This window comes from Zeus faber, assembly GCF_960531495.2.
Source record: "Zeus faber genome assembly, chromosome: 2".
Taxonomy (NCBI): Eukaryota; Metazoa; Chordata; class Actinopteri; order Zeiformes; family Zeidae; genus Zeus; species Zeus faber.
The window spans coordinates 25,066,232-25,092,121 of record NC_137189.1 but is presented as its reverse complement, the minus strand read 5'-3'; the positions used below and the strand labels follow the sequence as shown (position 1 = coordinate 25,092,121).

Genomic DNA, 25,890 nt, shown 5'->3' with positions numbered 1-25,890 from the left:
GCACATCTGTCTGTCTCTATGTGTTAAGGTGCACCTGAACACTTCAAAAGGAGTAAATGTTTTGACCAAAAAGGTGTCTTCAGAACAAGATGAGAACAAAATTGATGCGGTGATCTGTGTTCTTTGCGCAAGCCCCGCGGCGAACTTTGTCTTTCGTCTTTTTCTCGCTCAGAGAGCTCGACATTGGTCCAAATGCCATTGCGCCATGGAAGGGCACAGACTTAAAACCTCCCTTTCCAGGTCATTCAATCACCTCCTTTTCCTGGGCCAACAAGCTTGTTCCGCAATATTTGGAGCATGTTTTATATATACAGTATCCCCTCAAATATAAACCGGTACTCAAAAAACGGCAAACAAGGCTGAATATGAGACTGCGCGAACCCTGTACGCTTCATGTGCGGATTTCACTGTATTTTTATGACACGAATATTTTAAACTAAGGGACGTTGGATCACGACAGTGGATTGCGTAGTGGAGAGTGATATGTGGTACACCGCGCGTCCCGTCCCCGTGTATCCGAAATAAAAAGGATAATGGGAGTTTATTTTATATGTATTTATTTTGAGGAGCACGGCACCCAGACGGCAGTTGCGGTAAATAAAAGCACCTGTCACTGTTTGAGGAAATACGGGTACCGTCAACAAATGACACTGAGTTTGATTTCACAATTTTCTATTTTTTTATTTTATTTTTTTTCATATGTATGTAAGGAAAAGCCACTCCCACCTCCTCTCGCTGTCGAGTTCGAGCTCCTTTCACCGCGGAGTTCGTATTGAGTTCTTACGGAGCATCCTGCTGACGGTGTTCTGCGCCATGTTCTTCGGTGGCGCTAACGCCCTTTTCCCCCCCTCCCCTCCCCTGTCCTTCTGGGGGGGGGGGGGGGGAAGCTTTTCGGGGTGACACCGGATGTGCTGAGGCTCCGCCCTCCCCGTATAAATACCTCCCTCCCGCCTTTCAGGCCACTTCTCACAGAAACCTCCTCAAGGTGCAGTGAGAGACGCAGCGAAGTCCCCGGTTTACCCCGAAAAACAGACAAAAAAAACCCCGCAGCAGACATGGTGAGTCGCACCCATGTAATCGTCGACATTCATACCTGTTTTTGTTGCTAAAAATAATTTCATACGAGGCGGCGGAAACGGGAAAAAAAAAATCTGAGCTAATTAATTATTTTGAGCGGGGGAATGACGATAGTAGTAATTCCAATGCCAGTAGTGGTACTAGCACAGATAATAAAAACGAAAGGGAATATTTTCCATGTTATGTGCAGCTTAAAGTCAAAGTCATTCGAGTTATTTTTTTTCCGTGACGCAGTGCCGCCCCGGCTGATCCAACTTTTGCCCTCTCTGTTAAACCGTGTAATATAAGGAATTGGGCCACGGAGGGGTCTGGTTTTAAGGTAAAAGGGACAGGGGGAAGCTGGTCGTGTGTGTGTAATAAAGCTGCGTCGAATTGCGTCCAGTGTTTTTGTGGCAAACTTGGTGAAATGGCTCTACTGGTGATGTGGCCTACACGCCTCGTGTCTCCTATGCAGCTCCGCGGATCACCGCTGGGCGCAGAGGCAGCGGGAGTCTGAAAATATACTGCACATCAAATATACAGTCTATTTATCAATCGTAAAATATACCGTATATACATTATAATTAATTAATTCATAATAAATAAATTAAATATAATTCGTAGTAAAGATATGCCCATAATGTAGCCCTTTGTATTTAATTATTTATGTAACTGTGTGTGAGAATATTGTACGTCGAAGCCATTTTATGCATTTCATATAAAATATACCCCCTACATTATAAATTAAATATACCCAATGTCTATAATATCAAAGGTCACAAACCCTTTTTTCATAATTCAAGTAAATTATGGTCATCTGGATAGTTGTGGTGTTTTAGATGGTTTATACGTAATATACTATAAATGGTTCATATTCCACGGTGTCTGCAGGTCCTTAAAATGTCTTAAAGACCATTTAGGCCTAATATTTTGTGAATATCAGCCCTTAAGTCATTAGATTGTCCTAATTTTGAATTTATGAGGTCTTTATTTTGACATTCACTCTGTCTGGATTTATTTATCCATATATTTGTACATCAGAATCAGAAATACTTTAATGATCCCTGGGGGAAATTACTTTTGTCACAGCGCCAAATCTACATACAACATATTTACATACAACATATTTACATACAACATAAAATAATTATAAGAAACAAATTTATATATAAACATATCTATATACACATGGTAAAGTGTAAAATGTGCAGTTGAAATGTTCTGTAGTACATGTTCTGTATCAGAGACAATGTTCCGGATGTTATAAAGCCACCAACCTAATACTTTGGGCTATTTGTCCAAAAATCTTTGTGGTGAATTTCCTTTAAAATGGCTCTTAAATGGTGTTTTTGTTTTTTTTTGTTTGTTTTTTTAAGGGTCTTAGTTTAACTGGTCGAACTGGTTAATTCTGGGAGTAGAACTGGTGTAGCCTGGGAGGGGTGTTGGCTTTTCAGAGGATCAACAGAACCACATGATAATGGCTGCTCGACCCGTGATCGCACAGAAAGGGATTTATTTGTGTTCCAAAGTTCATGGTTTACTGTGAGCCCCAGATGGACAATATGTACAATGATCGTACAATGTTAAATAATTAGGAACTTCCTGTTTGGACCAAACACAACAGGAAGCAGCGTGCATTGCAAGTTTTGAATTGGTGTTAGCACATAACAGTGGGGTGTCATTAATATCTAGCCCATGACTGTCTCTAAACCATACTGTCTCATGTTGAAACAGGAAGTAGTTGTCCAATCAACACCAAACCAGGAAGTTTGAAATAACCGTCTAATCTTTAATCAGACTTCTCTGTTGCATTTCAACATGTCGCCTCCTTGTATCTATTATCTTTGTAAACTATGCAAATCACAAAGAGCTTACTGTTGATATTTGCCTAAAACGATTTAAAGGTGCAGTGTGTAGAATTTGGTGGCATCTAGCTTTTAGTTTGCAGATCGCAACCAATTGGATACCACAACATGGCGGCCCCGTGAAATAGGCGGGGGCGGGGTAACACGCGAAAGGCCCCCTCTAGAGCCGTGTTTGGTTTGTCCATTCTGGGCTACTGTAGAAAAATGGCTGCCTCCATGGAAGCTTACCCGCTCCCTATGTAGATTTAAAAAAATTAAACAAAAAAAAAAACCTGTCTCATTCTAAGGTAATGCAAACATGATTCTTGTTTCCATGGGATTATACACTAATTAAAACATACTTATGAATATTATATTCAGTTTCTTTTAAAGTCTGTTCCGAAAATTCTACACACTGCACATTTAAGGGATTCATTTGAATCTCAGACTTTGCCCCAATCTCTAAATGCACAGAGCATTCTCCTTTCCTGACCTTGTTTAGCGCAACACCACAGCTGCTTTAACTTATCTTGGGATAAGACTTAATTAATCCCTTAAATACTCTCCATAGAGTATTATAATAATGTATAAAGATATTATAATATGTAAAGATATAATAGTCTGAGTGGTGTAATGGGGGCCATGGTCTTCACTTGAAATAGATGCTGATGTTGCTGCCAGGTTCATACTTGGCACCGTGGTGTCCCATTGCTTAGCCCGCCTCTCACCAAGCCACAGCCATTGCTAAGCTCCACCCTTCTAGATGACAATAACAATGCATTCTTGTATTCACATCAGATCACCGTTATTATCTGGTGTGAAATAAGTGGGGAGAAAACATTAGCAACGTGAGATATTTTAGAATGATTGAAAGATTTTATTAAAATAATTAGTATACTTTTAAGGTAGCTACTTTAACTTTGAAAAAAAGTTTATAGTCACTTATAGTGATTCTGTTAATATGTTCTAAAAACGCCCTGAGACCTGACAAACAAGCAGAGCTTAGTTTTAAGGATGTTTCCTAAATACCGGTTGAGGCAGTTTTAAAGTTTTACAACAGCCGCGCTATCAGTGAGCCTGCGTTGGGATTGCGTAACCTAAACTATCAGGCGGAGGGTGGCCTGACAAAATTAAGTATAGTTTAAAATATATCAAAATTAATGTTTGAATCGTCCATAGGAAAGAGTGAAAGACCAATACGGTGAGTTTCTTTTTAAACACCCCCATTACGACTACATCAGAGTTTGATGCTTGTCTGAATTTCACACCAAAATAACTACATGGGTATGTTGGCCGTTGGCCAGCTCCATCCCAGTCAGGTTCTACCCTTCTGAGGCTTCAGGGCTGCCCACTGATCACCGTTAAACGGTTTCCTTTAGATACTCCATCACTTTCACATGGAATATTCTAAACATGCGCTGAGCATGAGTTGACACATGTTGTTCAAAAAGGAAGGTCCTTTTAAAAATTCTTTAATGTCTTTGTTTTAATTCATAAAATAGTCTTGATTTAGAATTTACACAGGCTTGATTTCACACAGACAATATTTCTCCATATCTTTATTTTTGTCAAGAGAGTACAGTTGCTCTCCATCAGTCACATTTCTGATCTTAAATCCTGAACCTACACTTTACACTTACCTTACACTAACCTATTCTAGAAGAAACAACTTGCATTATACTTGCCTTTAGAGAGAGGCTCTTGTACCTTTCTGGGGTTCTGTGGTATAACATACTAGTTATATTTATTCTGGTTCCTACCAGGGATGGCAATTTGGAATTTTCTTTGACCGGTAGCCGACCCTCATTAACTGCTATCAAACAAAATTAAAAAATGTACCATCTAGAATGGACTAATATCTGTGATAAGGGGTGGACTGTATGATTCACGATAATACGGTATAATTTTTAATGATTTGAGGAAAAAAAAAAAACATATCGTGATAATTGCCATATATACCGACTTATTTGTACTCGATTTGGACGTGAATATTCATTCAAAGTATAGAGTAATCGCATTTTTACTAGAGGGTGCACACAATATGGTTGGGGGAAAATGATTGCGTTGCCTATAATACAGTCACACACAGTTACTTAATTTTAAACAGTTTATTATAAATAAAGCATTTTTATTTTGTAATTTTTTTTTAGTTTGTAAACAGCTTAGCTTACCATGGCCAGCACTTGGTTTGGGAAAGGACCCGTAAGCTGTCCTCTTATGTGACTGAAATAAAAGGCACATGTTGTTGCACGTGTTGCCCCCATGAGTTGTATTTAAGAAGTGGATTGCATAGCATATTTTTCTTTTACCACGCAACAAACTTAAAAAAAAAATTTAATTATTACTTTTTAATAACTATTAATATTATTTGGACCATTTCACTGGTAGTATTAATCGGTTAATGGTTAATTATTAACACCCCTAGTTCCTACTCACTTATCTTGCTATCTGACTTAAAGGAAACTAACATTTCACAGAATAATCTAGTTCATAACTTGCTCTATTTCTACCTTCAATCTTAATACTAACCTCTCTATACCACATATATAGAACTTATCTCCAGTACTTTACCGAATAACTGATTTGTCCAAAAATCTGTCTAAAATTTAGTTTAAAATTGGTCTTTAAAAAAACTCTGATCTCAGCAGATACCCTGTGAGCTTTAAGTTTAACACAACCTCAAGGTTTTGCATGTCGTCAGTAACCAGAATTGTCTTTTTAACAGAGGCCCACTTAATTGTATTTTATTTTTTCCACTCATTTTCATGTTTTCCTCCGTAGCTAACCCCTCATCTCTGGTTTGAAACTGGTCAGGCTGGATGACTGACTGACCAGACTCGACTTGAGTTTTATCATAGTTCTGACTTGTTTTTGACACTTGGTTGGAGCTTCCCTGGTGTTTGACTCCAGTCTTAAATACCTGAGCCGGGTGTGGAAATACTTTGGTCTGAGTTTGAACTGAGTTCATCCCGATAAAACCCCCCTGGTGGCTGATTCAGAGCAGTACACAGTTTTTCTGTCTTTATTTTTTTTTTTAGTCTGTTTTTCAATAATGACCTGGCCAAGAGAGCTGCATCAACGTTGTTACAACAGTTAATACAAACAGATATATACAACTGTCCCACACAACAAACAAGTGAACACGCTATCCAGTTAAAATGAAATACAAGGTCAGAAATCCAGTTATAATGCATAAACAGGTACACATTTTTCTAAAGCCATTTAGGTGAAATTTTAGCAGCAATCATTGGCCAAGAGTGCTATATCCACGATCGTTTGAAATTGACTAAATTTGCCCTATAGTAATGAGTATGGGAATGGGGTAATTTCAGGTCCTTCTGTACAATATTCAAGGAAAAGGGGGCAGCGTATTTAAAAGCTTTTTTTGCCTAATTCTGTTGTAACTCTGGAGAACATCTGTAGAGTATCGTGAGAGTGCAGGCCATTTTGTTTTTTACCTGTATGTGCATAGAAGTTGACAGTAGTGTATCTATAACTGCTGGGGTTTTGTATCGTGTATGTTCAGTACAAATACTTCTTTGCTGACTGTATATAATATTTTCCAGTGTTGCGTCAATCGACTCATTGTTAAGTGATGACTAATTATTTGGCTGAATTAAATTCTCACAAAGACATTGCTCAGCAACCATGTCAGGAAGATGATTCTGCCACAGCGTTATTTCCAAATTAAATTCAGTGTTCAGGTGTTTATTTTATTTTTTTAAGAGAGCTCTGTCTTTTAGTTGGGAAAGGTAACATTTTTGTTTGTCATTGGAGATAATGTAATCAGCAGAATTATTTAACTCAATGATCTGATATCTTCCCACTGTATGATGAACCTGTGGTGGAAAATGTCTTCATTTTACTTCCTATGAAAGTATTCATACCGAGACATTACTTGTAAAAGTTTAGCAACAAATAATGTAATACAGAGGCACAACTATTTCAATTTTATCTAAGTAGTGAAGGCCACATCCTGAAAGCATGAAATGGAAAAATTAAGGTCAAATATAAAGTTTTAATGCTATTGGTAATTACCAAACCCAAATGAAACCATCAGAATAATGCAGAGGGACACTTTCATCTCTTGATTCAGAGTGTCTGTGTACTAGATAGTAAGTACACTGGTAGGAGGTAATACTGCAGCACAGGAGGTGATGAAGTTTATCCATTGCAAATGTAGTGTAGGAAGTGCTGTGATCCTTGGTCTGCCAAAGTCCTGAAAGTCAAACAGGAATCTACCATGCCGTTTTCCAGAACCAATACAAAGTCAACAATTAAAGGGCAGATAGACATTGAAGTGCAATTTAAAACACACCTAGACAATTGGCTAGACAATAAATTTGCCTGAACACAAACTGATGGAAACTCACCTAATTTAAATTTGATTAATTTCTCATATTGGTTTAACATTCCTCTCTGAGGTTGGATTGAAACATGATTGTGGAATCATAACATTTTACAGAAACTCACTATATCGTGAAATAATCGCTATTTGGCGACTGTAATGATTGAGAAAGCTGTAGTTGTCTTGCAATACCAGTGGCCCCCAGCAGGGCAATGGTTCCCTGTTATTCTTTAACAACAAAACAAAACATTGCGGTATCTTGTGAGAGCAAAGGCTGTTGGTCCAGCTTCTCAACTTCCTTTCAAATGAACTGACCCTCCTTTACCTCCCTCTCCCCCCAGCGTGAGTGCATTTCCGTGCACGTGGGCCAGGCCGGTGTCCAGATGGGGAACACATGCTGGGAGCTATACTGCCTGGAGCACGGCATCCAGCCTGACGGACAGATGCCCAGTGACAAGCCATCCGGGGGCTATGACGACTCATTCACCACCTTCTTCAGTGAGACGGGCTCTGGGAAGTACGTCCCCCGTGCCATCTTTGTGGACCTGGAGCCCACAGTCATTGGTGAGTTTGCCCAAAAAGGACTTTGAATTTGTTTCATTCTTAATTTGTACATGTTGTTGTTCTTTTATTTAAGTAACTCAGAAATGAGTAACTAATGTTCACATCATCATAAATAACCTTCATGAAGGAATTTCTGGAATTTTCGATGATTAAAATGTTGGAAAAATAAAGCAAGAAAATGGTCATTGGGTTGTTCTAGGATTAAAACGGTATATAATACACAGTTTGAGTTCCTAAATGCTATGTATGATTACTTTAAGTCTGTGCTTTACTTTTGAACAGTAGAGACCCCAACTGTTTATTAGCACATTCCATACATAGTTCAAAGTGCTTTACATGGGACATGAAATACAGTTTATAAAAACAAAGAAGAATAAAAGAATAGAAGTAAAAGGGGAAAAAAACAGATATTGGCATTGAAGTGTGATTTAAAACATGCCTAAACCCTCAAACATGGTAGGCTTCGAACCTGCACCCAATTTTGGCAGCAATTATAATTATCGGAGAATGTCAATATATCGGAATACAATCATATTGTCAGATCTGCCAACCTGCACGCATTTTGTGTACCAACTACGCAATTCTTCAAAATACGCAGGTACGAAATGCCAGCTGCATCTACGCGTGTGTGATTTAATGACAAAAATCAATAAATACAAAACAGTACCGTACATTTATTGGGTATATAAACATCCCTCGGACTGGACCAGATGCTACGACCTGTGGTTTTGTAAGCCCTCCCTCTCCTTTTACTCAATATCCACTGATACGCAGCGCTACTTTATTATTCACTGAGGTATAACACTACATTGCTGGGGTAAAATGGGAAAGTGCGAGAGTTATAATAAAGCACAAAGATGTGACCGTAATGTTAACATATAAAATGTGAGATTCACCAATCAATCGGCCGGTGACTGGAATTGGTTGGTTTTCACTGGCCCATCAGTGTCACACACTTTCAGTTTCTGTGCCTGTCAAAGTTAGATGCCCTATACTATGCCCATGAGCGAAAGAGACAAAATGTCAGCTGTTTGGAGGTACTTCAAGGTAAACAAAGATTAGATAAATTATTTATATATCCCCTGACAATATTCCATGGACAACAGGACATCATCGTCCTCAACGTCATGATGGCACAGAGATACGGGGGGGGGGGGGGGGGGGGGGGCGGTTGTAAACACCAGTTTGTTGTAAAGAGGGGGCTAGCTGGAATTAACCCAGGAGCAGATTGAACATGTCATGACACGGGCTCCTATCCTGAGTGTGTCGGGCAATGGGGGCTTTAACCTGTCACTACTCAGACCAACCAACGAGCAATAGGTATGCAGCCACCCTGATCCCCATCACCTAGATCCAGGATAGAACACCTAATGCTGGAGTAGTTCTAATAACAATTGCATTGAACTATCCTTCTCAGACGAGGTGCGTAGCGGCACGTACCGCCAGCTCTTCCACCCTGAGCAGCTCATCTCTGGGAAGGAAGATGCCGCCAACAACTACGCCCGTGGACACTACACCGTGGGCAAGGAAATCATCGATTTCGTGCTCGACCGCATACGCAAACTGGTGAGGAGCGCTAAACAATTACGATTTCTTTATTCACTGCAGTAGTGCTTGACAGCTTGTTGTGTCATGGGTTAAAGCCTTTGGTGGCAGCAGTGCATTGCACTGCTGCCTCACAGCAAGAAGGTCCTGGGTTCGATTCCCGCCTGGGGCGCTGTTGGTACGGTGCTCCGGTGGGTTATCTCCCAAATAGGAGCCTTTCTGTGTGGAGTTTGCCTGTTCTCCCCGTGCTCACATGGGGTTTCCTCCACCTCACGTCAGTAAGGACCCCCCTCAAAAACATGCACCCATCATTGTCTGACCAGCGATGGACACTCATCACCAGGTCCCCGGGCGCGTCCACGTATGCTGCCCACTGCTCCTGGCTGTGCCCCCGGAGGAAGGACAGGCCAGGATGGGTTAAACACAGAGGCCTCATTTCACCGGCCACCATCCAAAGCGTGTGTGCGTGCATGTGTTGTAGTGTGGTGTGCTGTGTGACGATTAAAGATTGTTGTTCTTCTTCTTTTCCAAATGAAGATGCATTTAAAACAGCTAAGATCTTTCTAGGCTAGTTGCTTCCCTCTGCGGCCCTGCATTAAGCTTACACAGATGGCGTTAGCCCTTCGCTGTATATTTAATGGAGACACGGGGATGAAACTGGTATCAATCTTCTGGTGTGAATCTGAGCGAGATGGATAAAATGTGAATTTCCCAGTGTCCCTTTAAAATCTTAAGATCTCTCAAGTCTCTAAATTATCTTCCAGATTGTCATTGACTCTTAAAGCCTTAACATTCTTCTCTACATTATGATTTAAAGTGTCTAATACGGTACTCTGCCCCCTGCAGTCGGACCAGTGCACGGGACTCCAGGGTTTCCTCGTCTTCCACTCGTTCGGTGGAGGAACCGGCTCTGGCTTTACCTCCCTGCTGATGGAACGCCTCTCGGTGGATTACGGGAAGAAGTCCAAGCTGGAGTTTGCCATCTACCCGGCCCCTCAGGTGTCGACGGCCGTGGTAGAGCCCTATAACTCCATCCTGACCACCCACACCACGCTGGAGCACTCAGACTGCGCCTTCATGGTGGACAACGAAGCCATCTACGACATCTGCCGCAGGAACCTGGACATCGAGCGCCCCACCTACACCAATCTCAACCGGCTCATCAGCCAGATTGTCTCCTCCATCACGGCCTCGCTGCGCTTCGACGGCGCCCTTAATGTAGACCTGACGGAGTTCCAGACCAACCTGGTGCCCTACCCCCGAATCCACTTCCCGCTGGCCACCTATGCCCCGGTCATCTCGGCCGAGAAGGCCTACCACGAGCAGCTGTCGGTGGGTGAGATCACCAACGCCTGCTTTGAGCCGGCCAACCAGATGGTGAAGTGCGACCCGCGCCACGGGAAGTACATGGCGTGCTGCCTTCTGTACCGCGGCGACGTGGTTCCCAAGGACGTCAACGTGGCCATCGGCAACATCAAGACCAAGAGGAGCATCCAGTTTGTGGACTGGTGCCCTACTGGTTTCAAGGTGGGCATCAACTACCAGCCGCCCACTGTGGTGCCTGGTGGCGACCTGGCCAAGGTGCAGCGTGCCGTCTGCATGCTCAGTAACACCACGGCCATCGCAGAAGCCTGGGCGCGGCTCGACCACAAGTTCGACCTGATGTACGCCAAGAGGGCCTTCGTGCACTGGTACGTGGGCGAGGGCATGGAGGAGGGAGAGTTCTCCGAGGCCCGGGAAGACATGGCCGCCCTGGAGAAGGATTATGAGGAGGTGGGGGTTGACTCATACGAGGACGAGGAGGACGGAGAGGAGTATTAGAAGAGGAAGATCCCGGACCAGAGAGCGTTTCAGTCAGACGGTTCTCCAGCTGTTTCAACCTGGAGGAGCTTCCTGTACCAACACAGGGGAGCGTCCTCCTTCAGCGTTTTAATGACTGTCGTAAACAGTCTATGCCAAGTTACTGCTAAGCAGCCATTCAGCCCAGCGGCTCAATGACGTCTGGTCATATTTAGGTTTCCCTTACAAACATATAATTCTCCAACTTGGGGAGCTGTATCTGTAACTCAATTCTGATTAAAACTGTTTAATATCCTCTGTTGGAGCCTTTTCCGTTCATTTCAGTGGCACTGTTGCCCCCCTGGTAGTCACAGTGCTCTGGTGCAGTAATCACACAGCTGTATTTTAGCAGTAGGAAGACGAGGTCTTCATAAAGTGTTTTGTTGTCAACCTTGAGACAATATTTGTTGAAATTTACTTGTTAATCAGTTTTATTTAGAAAGGAACACTCACCATGACAAACAATCCACACTTTCACTCACTCATTCACGCTGTTCCCTGAAGCGGCAAACAAGAAGGCGAGAAAACAAAGTTGGAAAGTGAAGTCTGATCCTGTTTCTTTGATGTAAATATAGTATTCTCCTAATACAGTCCTAATAAACTCCAAACATCCGCTCCATTGTTGTACGATCTGAGGTTCAGAATGCGGTGTACGCGGTAATAAAGTATGATGGCAAACTAAAGTTCCTCTAATAATGATTCTTACACGGTGAGAAATGTCATTCTAAACATTAGTTTAACAGGAAAGTTTGACTGTCCCAGTACTCAATAAAAACGTCTAAATTCCACCAGAAAAGGGAGTTGGTGACCTCCCGGATAAACTGGGAAATAGTTTTGTTGCTCCATGAATTTAGCAGCGGTTTCCTCACTATGACGACTGACTATTTTTGGACCATTTTTAAGGTTTTTAATTCGCTCATTTGCACCAGAGGATGAACACCTACCCAGTTAAGACCTGAATTAATTTGGATTATTTTAAATTAGGTTTAGGTCATTAAACCACCACAATCTTGATTTCGTTCAGTTACTTTATTTCCAGATTTTTCAAACCCCCCCCCCAAAATGTTCAACACAGTAACGCCATGACCCGCAGTGTGGTTGAATTGTCAGATTCCTGTTCATTGCAGCTCATTAAACCTTATTAAATTGTGATTTAGGCCAATTTCCCACTTTAATTCATAAATTGAATTTGATAAGGATTTTCTTAAATTTCTCACTAGGTTCCTGTGCTGTCCCATCACTAGTGATAATGTTTAAGTTCAACAGATTATTTGTCACATACATACACATACGGTCGTACATATATGCAGTGAAATGTCATGACACCCGGTGATTACGCACAAGCTCTATAAGCTCGAAAAATACTCAAATGAGCGTAATCGACACGCGGTGCTCGCGCGGTCCTATAACACGCTTCCTGCTGTCTGAGCCAAGTAGATTCAGATGTGTCGATGTGGGCGTCATTCTGATACAGTAGTTAATGTGGTTATTCTAATACAGTTATTGGATGGCGTCGCCGTGAAAACGTCGAGACTGACGTTTGATGACCATTGTTAACATAAAGGTGTGTTTGCGTAGTTACGCCATTTCATGCGTGTTTGCCTTTTTGGTCTGTCCAAATAAGTGTAATTTTGTTTGAAAGAATCGAATTATACCCCCCGCCCCCCCCATATCTCTTATGGAATAATTTATTAGTTGGTTCACTATTTAGGATGACTTTGTTCTGTGGAAGAGGTCATGTTGCCCCGCACCACAGGATGGCGCTGTGAGATCACTGATGAATCAGAATCAAGGCCTTATTCTCCGGTTTGCTTACAGACATTACACAGAAGTATTTAACTCCGGATTTTCCCCGGAGCTTGTACGAAATAAACCTTAAAATGATGAAAAAAAAAGAATGAAGACCCAGAGAACAGTTTGATTAAAAATGATAATAATAAAAATTCGGAGACGTGGACACGAACAGGAAGCGGAAAGTTGCATTAAAAAAAACGAGGCGTGGTCCAGACCGGAAATGGATCAAACGCTTAAGTCAATGGAAAATGTCTGTTTTCCTTCGTCTTCCACTGAGCATGTGTTCACTTTTCTGCTATTCTTACGCCACGGATAATATATATATACTATACTCTGCCATATGTATCGTTTTAAAATGGGACTAAAAGCTGCTGAAAGCCATTAGTGTACAATCCCAGAAATGCTAACCAGCTAATAATGACTATCGGAACGGTCGCACAACGATGACGTCATTAGTTGATTTAATTCTTCCGTTTGTTCCCCGTCCGCTGATCCCATTTTATCGTTAAAAAAAGCAATAGATTTAAAAAAAAAAAAAAGTATAAATCTATCGGAGAAAAAGTCTCCGGAGATCAGTGTCTTGCGTTCTGTATTGCATTTATTTTAACATTTGTATTTATTTTATGTTTGATTCAATTACTACTGTACGGTTAGGAGTACCGTAGTTTCCACCAACCCCTTTACGTTTGACATCTCACCGTAAAAATAATATATGAATAAGAATGAGCGACGCTGCCGCTCATTAAAATAATTTTAAGGCATTATCATTAAAAATCAAAATGCAGGCTTCTGTACAGTCAATATCTATATGTCTCTTATCATATATGTGGGATATATTAATTGCGCACATTTGGTTCACATAAAATTAATATGCGCTCTAGTGGTTTCTTTTTCTCCCTGCAGTTATTTTTTTCTTTTTCTGTCAATATAAAATTGGAATATAATGCATATACCAGCATCCACCGTGAAACACCTTTTCACCTTTATACTCACTTTTATTATTAAGAGCAGAACACACAACAACACGGAAACTGAACAGAAAGCAGTACAGTATTAGAGAAATGTTACTTCCTCTAAATGTTGATATAATGTTAACTTTGTATATGTTTAAATGTATGTAAAATAACTTTACCACAAGTTACTATAAAAACACAACATTTTGCGCCCTAAAACTAAATATGTGGCCACTTTGCTGGTGTCTTTTTTTGTTTGTTATTTTTATTATTATTATAAGGCTTCAAACTCAGAAGCTCATGGCAACCAACAGCTGACGCAAGGTTGGAAACTGGCAACCACTTTTAAAAGTTGCACAAAGATGGCCGACAGTCTATTCCGGGATGTCGGGCCAGATTTTTTTGTTTTTATTTAGTAGAAAATATTCACAATGACGTGCACACACATAGACACAGTCAGATTCACACACAGACACACACGTACACAAACATATAATCAATATTCATACAGATGCGCAGGTGCTCAAACTGATCGACGCCCGATCGGCTCAGCTGTCGTCTCACTGGAGAAACTGCGTCGAGAGGAAGCATCGTGTGAAGAAGTGGACGACGGAGCGACAGAGCTGCTGCTCACTGGGGAGCGACAGGAAGTGGCCTTCGTCAGGGAAAATCTGAGGAGGAGGATTGGAAGGTTTTGCTGGTCATTGATTTATTAATTGATTGATTGGTTTCTTTCATTGATTGGCTCTGTCTCCTTCCTGGACACCCGTGATGCGTTCAGTGGGAAGTAGGAAATCTGAGCGTCAGTGTTTACCTGCATGGTGTAGTTTGCTCCGATCTTGATCAGCTGCTTGACCAGTTCAGCTGAATGCTGGAAGTGAACGTTCGCTGGAAGAGAAAAATACTACAATAAGTATTATTGATATTATTGTTATTATTATTATTATTATTATTATTACTATTATTATTATTTTAGTAGTAGTAGTAGTACTACAAGCATTATCAATACTTGTTAGGAGTAGTACCTGATATATACTGCTATATACATCTTACAGCAGCTCACATCAGGACACACAATAATAATAAGTCATGAAAAAAAAAACCCAATCTATAATAAACCTAAAAAATAACAAAAACATCAACCTACATGAACCTCTATCAAAAAATATAGATATTATTATTATTAGATAAATTATATATTATTTTACACATTATCATGCGATAAAAGCATGTAACATTCATTGAAAAATAAATATAATATGTAAATAATCACTTCTTTATAAACTCAAATCAAATACACTGTACGTTATCGTACCGTCAGCTGTTCCGTGGGCCAGAAACAGCGCCCCCTGCTGGCTGCTGAAGCTGGGCAGCAGTTTAGAAGCCTGGACACAAGAAACAGAACTGTGGCTTCATGTGTCTATCCATCCAACTATGCACCCATCCCTCCATCATCCATCCGTCTGTCTGTCCAACCTTACATCCTTATATCTATCATCCATCCATCCTCTGATGACCTGCTGCCCCCCCCCCCCTCCCCTGCTGGGGTGAAACAGGAATAGACTGACCCAGTTCCCATCAACCCACTTAGAGGAAAGCACTGTGACCTTCACAGGGACGAGAACTCCCTCCATCCCCTCCATCCCTCCCCCTCCAGTCGGTACGACTGAAGGACATGGACTCATTTGATGTATTTTTGTTCCAGAACATCTCCAACGTCTCAGTTGTTTTTCTGTCCTATACAAACTGTTTTTCAACCTATTTATGTTGAGCAGAGCCAGACAAAAACAGTTGCCCAGTTGCCCCGGCAACCAGATTTGGGCCATTTGTCAACCATCTCCTGTCTAGGACAGGAATGATAAAATGACATAATGGTTGTGTTGCTGTGTGAGTAGTTCCAGGTTCAGGAAATCTTAATTAGGAGTCCTAAGTGTTTTAGCAGGTTTGACTCATTAGCTTGATGCTGACAAGCTAACCTAGACTTTTACTATGAAGATGGGGGTCTCAGCTCCCAGGAGATGTCATGCTAGTTTGATCTGAATATGGAAACCAGATTCCTACCTGATATTTGGATTCTTCAGTTGCTGGAAATCCAAAGAATCTCTCTGAGAATGCTGAGGCTGGAAGGGGGAAAACATACGAACCAGACAGACAGTCAGTCAGATAGAATGTCTGTATTGTGTGGAAGAAAAATGTATTTCTTTCAGGGTTAGGGTTAGGGTTAGGGTTATCATTGTTTCTATTCATTGTAGCAGAGGATTATTCCATTCATTGTTAAATTTGACATCCTGATACCACTTGTTATGCAATCTCAAATGCGCCAATGCCGACTTATGGCTATTTTTCGGCATCTGGAAACAATAACAAAAAAAACTTTAATAAAAACATTAATAAATACATGTTAGTTCTAATTAGAACTTCATTGTATTTTTTCTGTTAATAATCCACAATTAGAAAATTTGATTTAATTAAAAAAAAAAAAAGCAAAAAAAACCTCCAGACCTATTTAAATTACTCCGTTTCTAGCTGCTGTGGAGCAGATTGCAGAACAATCCAGAAAGAATCCCGCCTGCGTTCTCTAAGGCCGGGCAAATGCTCACAGCACGCTGTGGTTCGCGAGTTGGTGGTTGGGAACCTCTTCACTAAAATTTGGTATATGCGCTCTCTCCCTTGTACACAGTGAAATGCTGGAGGAGAGGGAAACGAGCTGCGTCGTGCGTCTCCGTCAATGCGGACTTCACACACCCTTACCGGGAATATTTCACTCTAATGTGCGTTCACTGTGCAACAAACTGATGATGAACTTATATTGAACTTTATTGCTCCGGGGGCCTCATCCCTGCTGCTGTTCGTGTCAAGAGGTTGTTTCTCTGCTCTGTACGATTGGCTGTTCGCGTCGTGTCTTTGTAGTTAGGGGAAAAACGGACTCTGTATCGAACTGTATCGAAAAATCAATCTCATAAATGTATCATCGTTATCGTGAAAGATTTTATCGTGAAGATGATCACGATCGTTTTTCCGCCCAACCCTACCATAAAATACGAAAAATGTTCTGGTATTTCTGCGAGTAATTACCATTTCACGGCTTCTATTTTTCTGACACCTCGCTGGATCTTGAACGCTTCACTCAGTCACACATTTCAGTGGATTCTCTTCGACATGGTCACAAGTTTTTGTGGACTAAATTTTTTTTTTCCTTCATATTTTTCATTAATCCGGCAAAGTAATGGGGACCAAAGAGAGTCATTATTGTGTTCTGGATACTTTTATCTGGGTTGGACATATTTCTGTGCATTGGACCATGTCTGTGATATAGATTTGGATGCAACTGTTGTGTTCCAGATAGTTTTCGATTTTAAAATTCAGAGCGTTTTCCCGGAACAATAACAATAGGGTTCTAGCCCTATAGGGTGGACCCCTAATAATAATAATAATAAAGTGAATACTAATGGACCCAGACTGGTCCTGGACTCACCGTACAGGGACCAGTCGACGACCGGAGCCCGAATTCCAGAACATCTGATCATCCTCTCCGTGGACTTCAGCATCATCAGCGCCACATAGCCTCCGTAGCCCTGCAGGGGGAGATGAGATAAGATAAGATAAGAGAATTTATTAATCCCCGGAGGATGGACGCCTCAGGAGAGAATAGGATAGGACAGGACACACTGGATAAAAACCCAAATCCCCAGAAAGAGGCTCGGGTCCTGGTGGATCCATCTGATGGTCCAGATGCATCAAACTGTGAAATGGACTGAGCCGGATTACCCAGAAGGCATTTGGAGAGGACCAAGGTTGTTCATCCCAAGAACAAGGTGGAAGGGTGGACTTTCCTTGGTGGTTGTCTTCACTAATGATCCTCAAACCATGTGATCAATCAAACATCTGAATTTTGAAACACATTGATGATTTTGTCCTTTTCCGTAAGCTGTGAAGTGTCATGTCTCAGAGGTTTGACACATTTTAACTGTTGAGTTTTACAGAAGTTTTACTTTGAGATTACGCTGATCCAGAATGGAGCTAATCTCTGTAATCCAGGATTAGAACTTTGTTAGTTACTAAGGATTTACAAACTGTGAGTAGATACTCAATTGACTACTATAGCGCATATCTCTGTAGAATAACATTAGAACAGTTCCTTTTTCAACAATATAAAAACATAAATAAAACAAAAAAAAAAAAAATGTAGTATCGTAGTAGTATCCTAGTATCATAGTAGTATCATAGTAATATCCTGGTACCTCTCCATAGACTCCAGTGCGGGTTCGGTCGACGTATGGCAGTTTCACCAGATACCTGCAACACACAGTCATTATCATATGCACTCAAGATTCAAGATTCAAGAGGTCTATTCGTCACATACATATACATACTTTCATACATATATGCAGTGAAATGTGATAAAAAAACTCACAGTTATTAGGGGTCAAGCCCTAATGTTTTTGTTAATGAAAAACGGATGTCAGTAGTGTGTGGATGTCATGGATCCACCTCACTCACAGACAAGATGAATAAAATGTTTATTCAGGGGAGTTCCGACATGCCGTCATCCAAGTTTGATCCAGATCGGTCCATTATTGTGGAATAATTTAGTAAATGTTTTTATTTTTTATTATCGACACAACATACGTGCATGAGCAAATGACTGCGTGCACAGGTCACATGATAGCATTGCAGTCTAGTGATTGGTCAACAATCAGAACCTCACCAAGATGGCGGCACGTGCAGATGTAACTGACGTCAGAACTTTATGGATGTCATGGATTCGACAAACCCACAGACAAAATTAATGAGATATGTATTTGGGGCAGTTCCAACATGGTGTAGTTAGAGTTTCATCCAGATTGGCGGTTTAGTATTAAGAAGGAAATTTGTGTTCAACAATCGCAACCTCACCAAAATAGTGTCACGCACAGATGTATGCTGCAACGGATAAATCCTTTCATGCAGGCGCAAGTTGACGTTTACAGTCGTCCTCAATTGTAGTTAGTCGTAACAAGAACCATGCAAAATTACAGAGTGACAGGTATTACTTTATTATTATTAATCATTATTACGTTTGAAAAGAATTAGGTGAAAGTATTACCAGAAGACAATTTAATTAAATAAAGCGCAGTGGCGTGCAGGTAGGGTTGCCATCCGTCCCTTATAATACAGGATCGTCCTATATTGGAAAATAAAATGCACTGTCCCATACTGAATCAAAAAGGGACGCAATTTGTCACGTATTTTACTGCACACCCTACTCTATACACTACGTTTTCACATGCTTGGAATGACATGAGAAATAATAAAACCAAAACAGTTTCGCAAGAACGAGAGAAGTATTAAATCACAAGGCAAGTTGTCTGTCACTCCACACCATCGTTGCCACGGACTGTCTGACCTGAAGCAGCACTCAGCAGGGGACCACCACGTCCGAGCAGCGCAAGGGCAGAGGACGCAGACTGGAATCGCTCAATTCATGATACCCTAGAACTGTACTGTTAATAGACCCTACTGTGTTTAGAGTCATCATCAGGCCATTCTCTAGATACACAAATTGACACTGTTCTGAGGATGTAAGCAGAAGACCCGTTCCCCTCAGCATGCGCGAGTGTGTGTGTGTGTGTATGTGTTGTGTATGTGAGAGAGGATTAAAGCCTTTCTTTTTTTTTATTCACTATGAGCTTTTTTTTGGCTCTGATTTTATTCTGGTTGCCAATTCTTCCATATTTTTCAGTAAGCATAAGAGGCACATAATTCGGTAAGACGCATCTTTCACTCTGACATTAAACAATTGTCGTAAACGTGGCCATGCGTGTTGGTCTCCATCAGTTTTAGCGAGTGCAGGTGGAGCAGCATCGCTGCTGGAGGAGGCCGTTGCTCTTCAACACACTGCTCTAGTTGTCTCTCTGGGACATGTGTTGCAACCTAGAATTATTTGGGAATTTGCATATTGATTATTTAAACTAAAATAAGCTGAAATAGATTTTATTTGTTTACGCAGAAGATATTCTTCCTTTTCATTGTATTTTGATATTTTTAATGTGCCAAATATGATTCTGATTAATGTAACTTAGTAGAGGTCAGAGTTCAGTATTAACGTGAGCGAGTGATGTCATCGATATGCGCAGTAGAGCGAGGGAGAGAATGGAGTCACGTATTTACATTCCTTGTACTGAAAATCGCGACAGTCTTCTTTGTGTTAAACTGTTACAACCAAGAACTGAGGTGAATAAAAGTTGCCAAATAGAAGAGACGGAGTCATGTCTGCTTGAGGGTGCAACACACGCCTGTGCTTGTTCAGTCACAATGCAGGAAAAACTAAACTCAACACAGGCAGGGTTGCCAGGTCCCCATGACAAACCCAGCCATCCCGCAACACACCCCAAGGCAAGCCTGAAAACGGGCCCAAGAGTGTTTGTTTACACTTAGCTTGCTGCTGAAATGACCCTTGATTCGCTAACATCAACCTCGACAAACATCATTGGCTACAAGTTTTCTTCCCATTTCATTTCGTAGCGCGTAACTGTGTTCAGGGAAAGTGTGTGTGTGTGTGTGTGTGTGTGTGTGTGTGTGTGTGTGTGTCTCACTCCAATGCAGTGATCTGGTCCTGGACGTCCACTGTTCCAACCTTCTGATCGATCTGATGCAGAACCCTGAGAAACAACAATAAAATAAATAACAATAAATACACAATACAATAATAATTATAAATACATTAATTAAAAATGAATTTAATAAAACAAGTCCATACTATACTTTTGTATATATACTATACTATAGTTTTGAGTCTCAATTTAGGCTCGAAGGACCACGATCCTTCCTCAGCGTATAATAGTTTTATTATTTCTCTTTAATTGTTAATCTCAAATGTAAAATCTACTCTCTCGAAATAATCCTCTCAGTGGTTTGGTGTGGTGTGGTGATGTGGAAAGTGCTGAGACTTTCCAGCTCAGCTCAGCCCTAGCGTCTCAGAGCGGAGGGAACTGCCTTTTTTTCACGATTTTGAAGCCAAATTTTATATACCTGGTGATTTTTTTAATCATTCAAATTTGGCCGGGTGGTTAATAACACACAGTTCTGTGGTGTGACAAACTCAGAACACATTTATTTTTACTTTACAGGGACTTTATGTACCTTGCTATTTTAACATTAGTTTAAAAAGTCACGTTAACAAATCTTCTCCCAAAAATTTCGAACCCAATCATGAAAATCTCAAATCATGCAGGAAAACTCTTCTTGGTCATTTTGATTGATTCTACCTTTGACCTCTGAACCCCGACCCCCCGCCGTCCACACGGGCCACGATGACCTCTGACCCCACCAGCACCCAGTCCCAACCTGGCCTAAACTCCTCTGTCACCGCCTGGCTACCGGGGGGCGAGTCGCTGGGAGAGACAGAGGGGGAGAAGGAGATGGACGGAATAATGATTTGAAATGCTTTTTTTTTAAACGAGTGTTTCTAGTTTATAAATGATATGAATAGTTTTATAACTAGTACGTCTAGTTTTATAGTTCAAGTTCAAAAGATTATTTGTCACATACAGTACATATACATACGGTCATACATATATGCAGTGAAATGTCATGACACCCAGTGATTACGCACAATAAGCTCTAAAAATACAAAACAAATATTAAAATATGCTTCATCGACAGGAGGTGCTTGCGCAGGCGGCCGCAACGGGCCGCGCCACAATCACGATTCTGGGTTCTATAATTATATAATAGTATAAATTATCTGTGTTGTATTAAATATACATTTAAATCCTTCTAAGTAGTATGTCTAGTTTTATAACTAGTATGAATAATTGTATAAGTAATATGCCCAGTTTCATAGCTAGTATGTCTAGTTTATAACTAATATGACTAGTTTTATAACTAGTATGTCTAGTTTTGCAACTAGTATGTCTAATTCATAGCTAGTATTCCCAGTTTCATAACTAGTATGTCTAGTTTATAACTAATATGTCTAGTTTATAACTAGTATGTCTAGTTTAATAAATAGTATGTCTAGTTTATAACTAATATGACTAGTTTTATAACTAGTATGTCTAGTTTAATAACTATTATGTCTAGTTTATAACTATGACTAGTTCTATAACTAGTATGTGTAGTTCTACATCTAGTATGTCTAGTTTTGCAACTATTATGTCTAGTCTATAACTAATACGACTAGTTGTATTACTAGTGTGTCCAGTTTAATAACTAGTATGTCTAGTTTATAACTAATACGACTATATTTATAACTAGTATGTCTAGTTTAACATCTAGTATGTCTAGTTTTGCAACTAGTATGTCTAGTTTATAACTAATGTCTAGTTTTATAACTAGTATGTCTAGTCAATAACTAATATGACTCGTTTTATAACTAGTATTTCTGGTTTATAACTAATATGACTCGTTTTATAACTCGTATGTCTAGTTTATAACTAGTATGTCTAGTTTAATAAATAGTATGTCTAGTTTTATATGTAGTATGTCCAGTTTAATTACTATTATGTCTAGTTGTATAACTTGTATGTCTAGTTTATAACTTATATGACTCGTTGTATAACTAGTATGAATCGTTTTATAACTAGTATGTCTCGTTGTATAAGTAGTATGTCCAGTTTCATAACTATTATGTCTAGTTTTATAACTAGTATGTTGAGATTTATAACTAGTTTGTCTCATTTTACAACTAGTATGTCTAGTTTATAAGTAATGTGACTAGTTTTACAACTAGTATGTGGAGTTTATAACTAATATGACCAGTTTTATAATTTGTTTGTCTAGTTTTACAACTAGTAGGAATCAATTTAGAACTAGTATGTCTAGTTTCATAACTAGTATGTCTCGTTTCATAACAATTATGTCTAGTTTTATAATTTGTATGTCTAGTTTTATAACTAGTATGAATAATCTTAGAACTAGTATGTCTAGTTTCATAACTAGTATATCTAGTTTCATAATAAGTATAACTAATTTTACAAGTAGTGTCTAGTTTCATAACTAGTTTGTCTAATTTTACAACTAGTGTGTCTAGTTTTATAACTATTACCAGTTAGCGTTAGCATTAGCATGTAGATGGAGTGGTATGAGGAAACGTGAAACCAGGAGGTGAAGTGGTTGCCGTGGCGATGGTCATTATTAACAGACAGCGGCCATTATTCAGAAAGAACTGACACTGGTTGCTGTAGTAATGCTGCATGCTCTTACATGATGAGGAGGAGGCCGTAGAGGAAAGACTCTGAGAAGTCGGAGGGAAACGTTAGCTTCACAGAGAGCTCTGCAGGGGCGAGAGGCAACTGTTAGCATGGAGACAGACAGACAGACAGACAGACAGACAGACAGACAGACAGACAGAGAGAAACAGACAGAAACAGAGAGAAACAGACAGAGAGAAAGACAGACAGACAGACAGACAGACAGACAGACAGACAGACAGACCCCCACCTCCATTGTCCGTGGGGATGCTCCTGGTGCTGCTCTGGACGCTCCGCCTGGTCTCCAACATGGACCTCAGAGGAGCGTTGTCCTCCAGGAGGAGAAAGGCTGCTAGGAGCACACAATGCATTCATGGAAAAATATGAAATATGATCAGATAGAACAGAATGGAAAAGAACACAAGAGCCATAATGATGTTTCCAATATTAGTAATAGCAGTTATATAAGAATAAGAACAGTAGTATTAACAGCGATAATAAGAATAATAATAATATCTGTCATGAATTAACTCACAGTCCATATCGTCCAGCACCAACATCGTCACAGCGGGAACTCCAGGACCTGAATCACATCAAACTTTATAAAAAAAACAAAAAAACAAAAAAATATATATAGACACACACAGCATATATACCTTTACATGTGAGGGTATGTTGCCAGTTTGGACAGACGGATGGACAACTGGACAGACAGACAGATAGATAATGTATTGTACCTTTGCATGTGAGGAGGGCGTGTTGCCAGTTTGGACTGATTTCAGCATTGTAGAAGGAACACTCATCCCTCAGACCACAGGTCAGGCATCGCCGTGGAAACAGACCAAGGGTCGAAACACTGAGAGGGTAGAGGGAAACATCAACAATGTGAACACATGAACAACATAGACATCTGAACACATGAACAACATAGACATATGAACACCATTGACATATGAACACATAAACAACAGACACATGAACAAGATAGACACATGAACACAAACAAAATAGACATATGAATACATGAACAACGTAGAAACATGAACAACATAGACAAATGAACACATGAACAACATAGACTTATGAACAACATAGAAACATAAACACATGAACACTTGAACAACATAGACATATGAACACATAAACAACATAGACATATGAACAACATGGACACATGAACACATGAACAAAATAGACATATGAACACATGAACAACACTGACATATGAACAATATAGATACATGAACACATGAACACATGAACAACAGACATGAAAACACGAACAACATAGACATATGAACAACATAGACATATGAACACATAAACAATATAGATACATGGACACGTGAACAATATAGATACATGAACACATGAACCACAGACACAGTATGAACACATGAACAACATAGACATATGAACAACATAGACACACGAACACATGGACACATGAACAATATTCAGAAGATACATGACACATGAACAATATAGATACATGAACACATTAACAATAGACACAGTATGAACACATGAACAACATAGACATATGAACATATGAACAAATGAACAACATAGACACATTAACACATGAACAACAGACATATGAACAACATAGACATATGAACACATGAACAACATAGACACATGAACACATGAACAACATAGACATATGAACACATGAACAACATAGACACATGAGCACATGAACAACATAGACACATGAAAACATGCTCAACAGACATATGAACAACATAGACACATGAAAACATGCTCAACAGACACATGAACAACATAGACATATGAACACAAACACATGAACAACATAGACACATGAGCACATGAACAACATAGACACATGAAAACATGCTCAACAGACACATGAACACATGAACAACATAGACATATGAACAACATAGACACATTAACACATGCACAACAGACATATGAACAACATAGACACATGAAAACATGCTCAACAGACACATTAACACATGAACAACATAGACATATGAACAACATAGACACATTAACACATGAACAACAGACACATGAACAACATAGACACATGAAAAACATGCTCAACAGACACATGAACAACATAGACATATGAACACAAACACATGAACAACATAGACACATGAGCACATGAACAACATAGACACATGAAAACATGCTAAACAGACACATGAACACATGAACAACATAGACACATGAAAACACGCTCAACAGACACATGAACAACATAGACACATGAAAACATGCTCAACAGACACATGAACAACATAGACACATGAAAACATGCTCAACAGACACATGAACAACATAGACATATGAACACAAACACATGAACAACATAGACACATGAAAACATGCTCAACAAACACATGAACAACATAGACATATGAACACAAACACATGAACAACATAGACACATGAACAACATAGACATTTGAACACAGGAACAACATAGACATATGAACACAAACACATGAACAACATAGACATATGAACACAAACACATGAACAACATAGACATTTGAACAACAGACATTTGAACACAGGAACAACATAGACATATGAACACAAACACATGAACAACATAGACATGTGAACACAAACACATGAACAACATAGACATATGAACACAAACACATGAACAACATAGACACATGAACAACATAGACATTTGAACACAGGAACAACATAGACATATGAACACAAACACATGAACAACATAGACATATGAACACAAACACATGAACAACATAGACATTTGA

At 39.9% G+C, this 25,890-nt stretch overlaps 2 protein-coding genes across 2 annotated transcripts in view; one reads left to right on the top strand and one right to left on the bottom strand.

Moving 5' to 3' along the window:
- The first annotated feature begins 954 nt into the window (after positions 1-954).
- Positions 955-11,454, top strand: LOC307227261 (tubulin alpha chain). The gene is made up of 4 exons (XM_079996532.1): positions 955-1,058; positions 7,590-7,812; positions 9,230-9,378; positions 10,204-11,454. Exons 1-4 carry the CDS (start codon positions 1,056-1,058, stop codon positions 11,176-11,178), a joined length of 1,350 nt encoding a protein of 449 aa, XP_079852658.1. The 5' UTR covers positions 955-1,055; the 3' UTR covers positions 11,179-11,454.
- Positions 11,455-14,503: 3,049 nt separating this feature from the next.
- The window catches only part of LOC307247674 (inactive dipeptidyl peptidase 10-like), a gene marked incomplete at both ends in the record, with an annotated part of 34,143 nt that continues 22,756 nt past the window's right edge, over positions 14,504-25,890 (bottom strand). The window contains 12 exons of the mRNA XM_080023798.1: positions 14,504-14,614; positions 14,758-14,831; positions 15,259-15,328; positions 16,005-16,063; positions 17,419-17,518; positions 18,185-18,239; positions 20,519-20,584; positions 21,191-21,316; positions 23,130-23,199; positions 23,367-23,468; positions 23,652-23,699; positions 23,854-23,972. Of these exons, the coding sequence (XP_079879924.1) occupies positions 14,504-14,614; positions 14,758-14,831; positions 15,259-15,328; positions 16,005-16,063; positions 17,419-17,518; positions 18,185-18,239; positions 20,519-20,584; positions 21,191-21,316; positions 23,130-23,199; positions 23,367-23,468; positions 23,652-23,699; positions 23,854-23,972 (1,000 nt within the window). The remainder of the gene's footprint in view (positions 14,615-14,757; positions 14,832-15,258; positions 15,329-16,004; positions 16,064-17,418; positions 17,519-18,184; positions 18,240-20,518; positions 20,585-21,190; positions 21,317-23,129; positions 23,200-23,366; positions 23,469-23,651; positions 23,700-23,853; positions 23,973-25,890) is intronic.

What these genes read in the sequence shown, in the direction of transcription:
- LOC307227261 (XM_079996532.1), top strand. An exon ending in CCTGGAGCCCACAGTCATTG is followed by an intron (nt 7,813 to 9,229) that starts GTGAGTTTGCCC and finishes TATCCTTCTCAG; the next exon opens with ACGAGGTGCGTAGCGGCACG. An exon ending in TCGACCGCATACGCAAACTG is followed by an intron (nt 9,379 to 10,203) that starts GTGAGGAGCGCT and finishes TGCCCCCTGCAG; the next exon opens with TCGGACCAGTGCACGGGACT.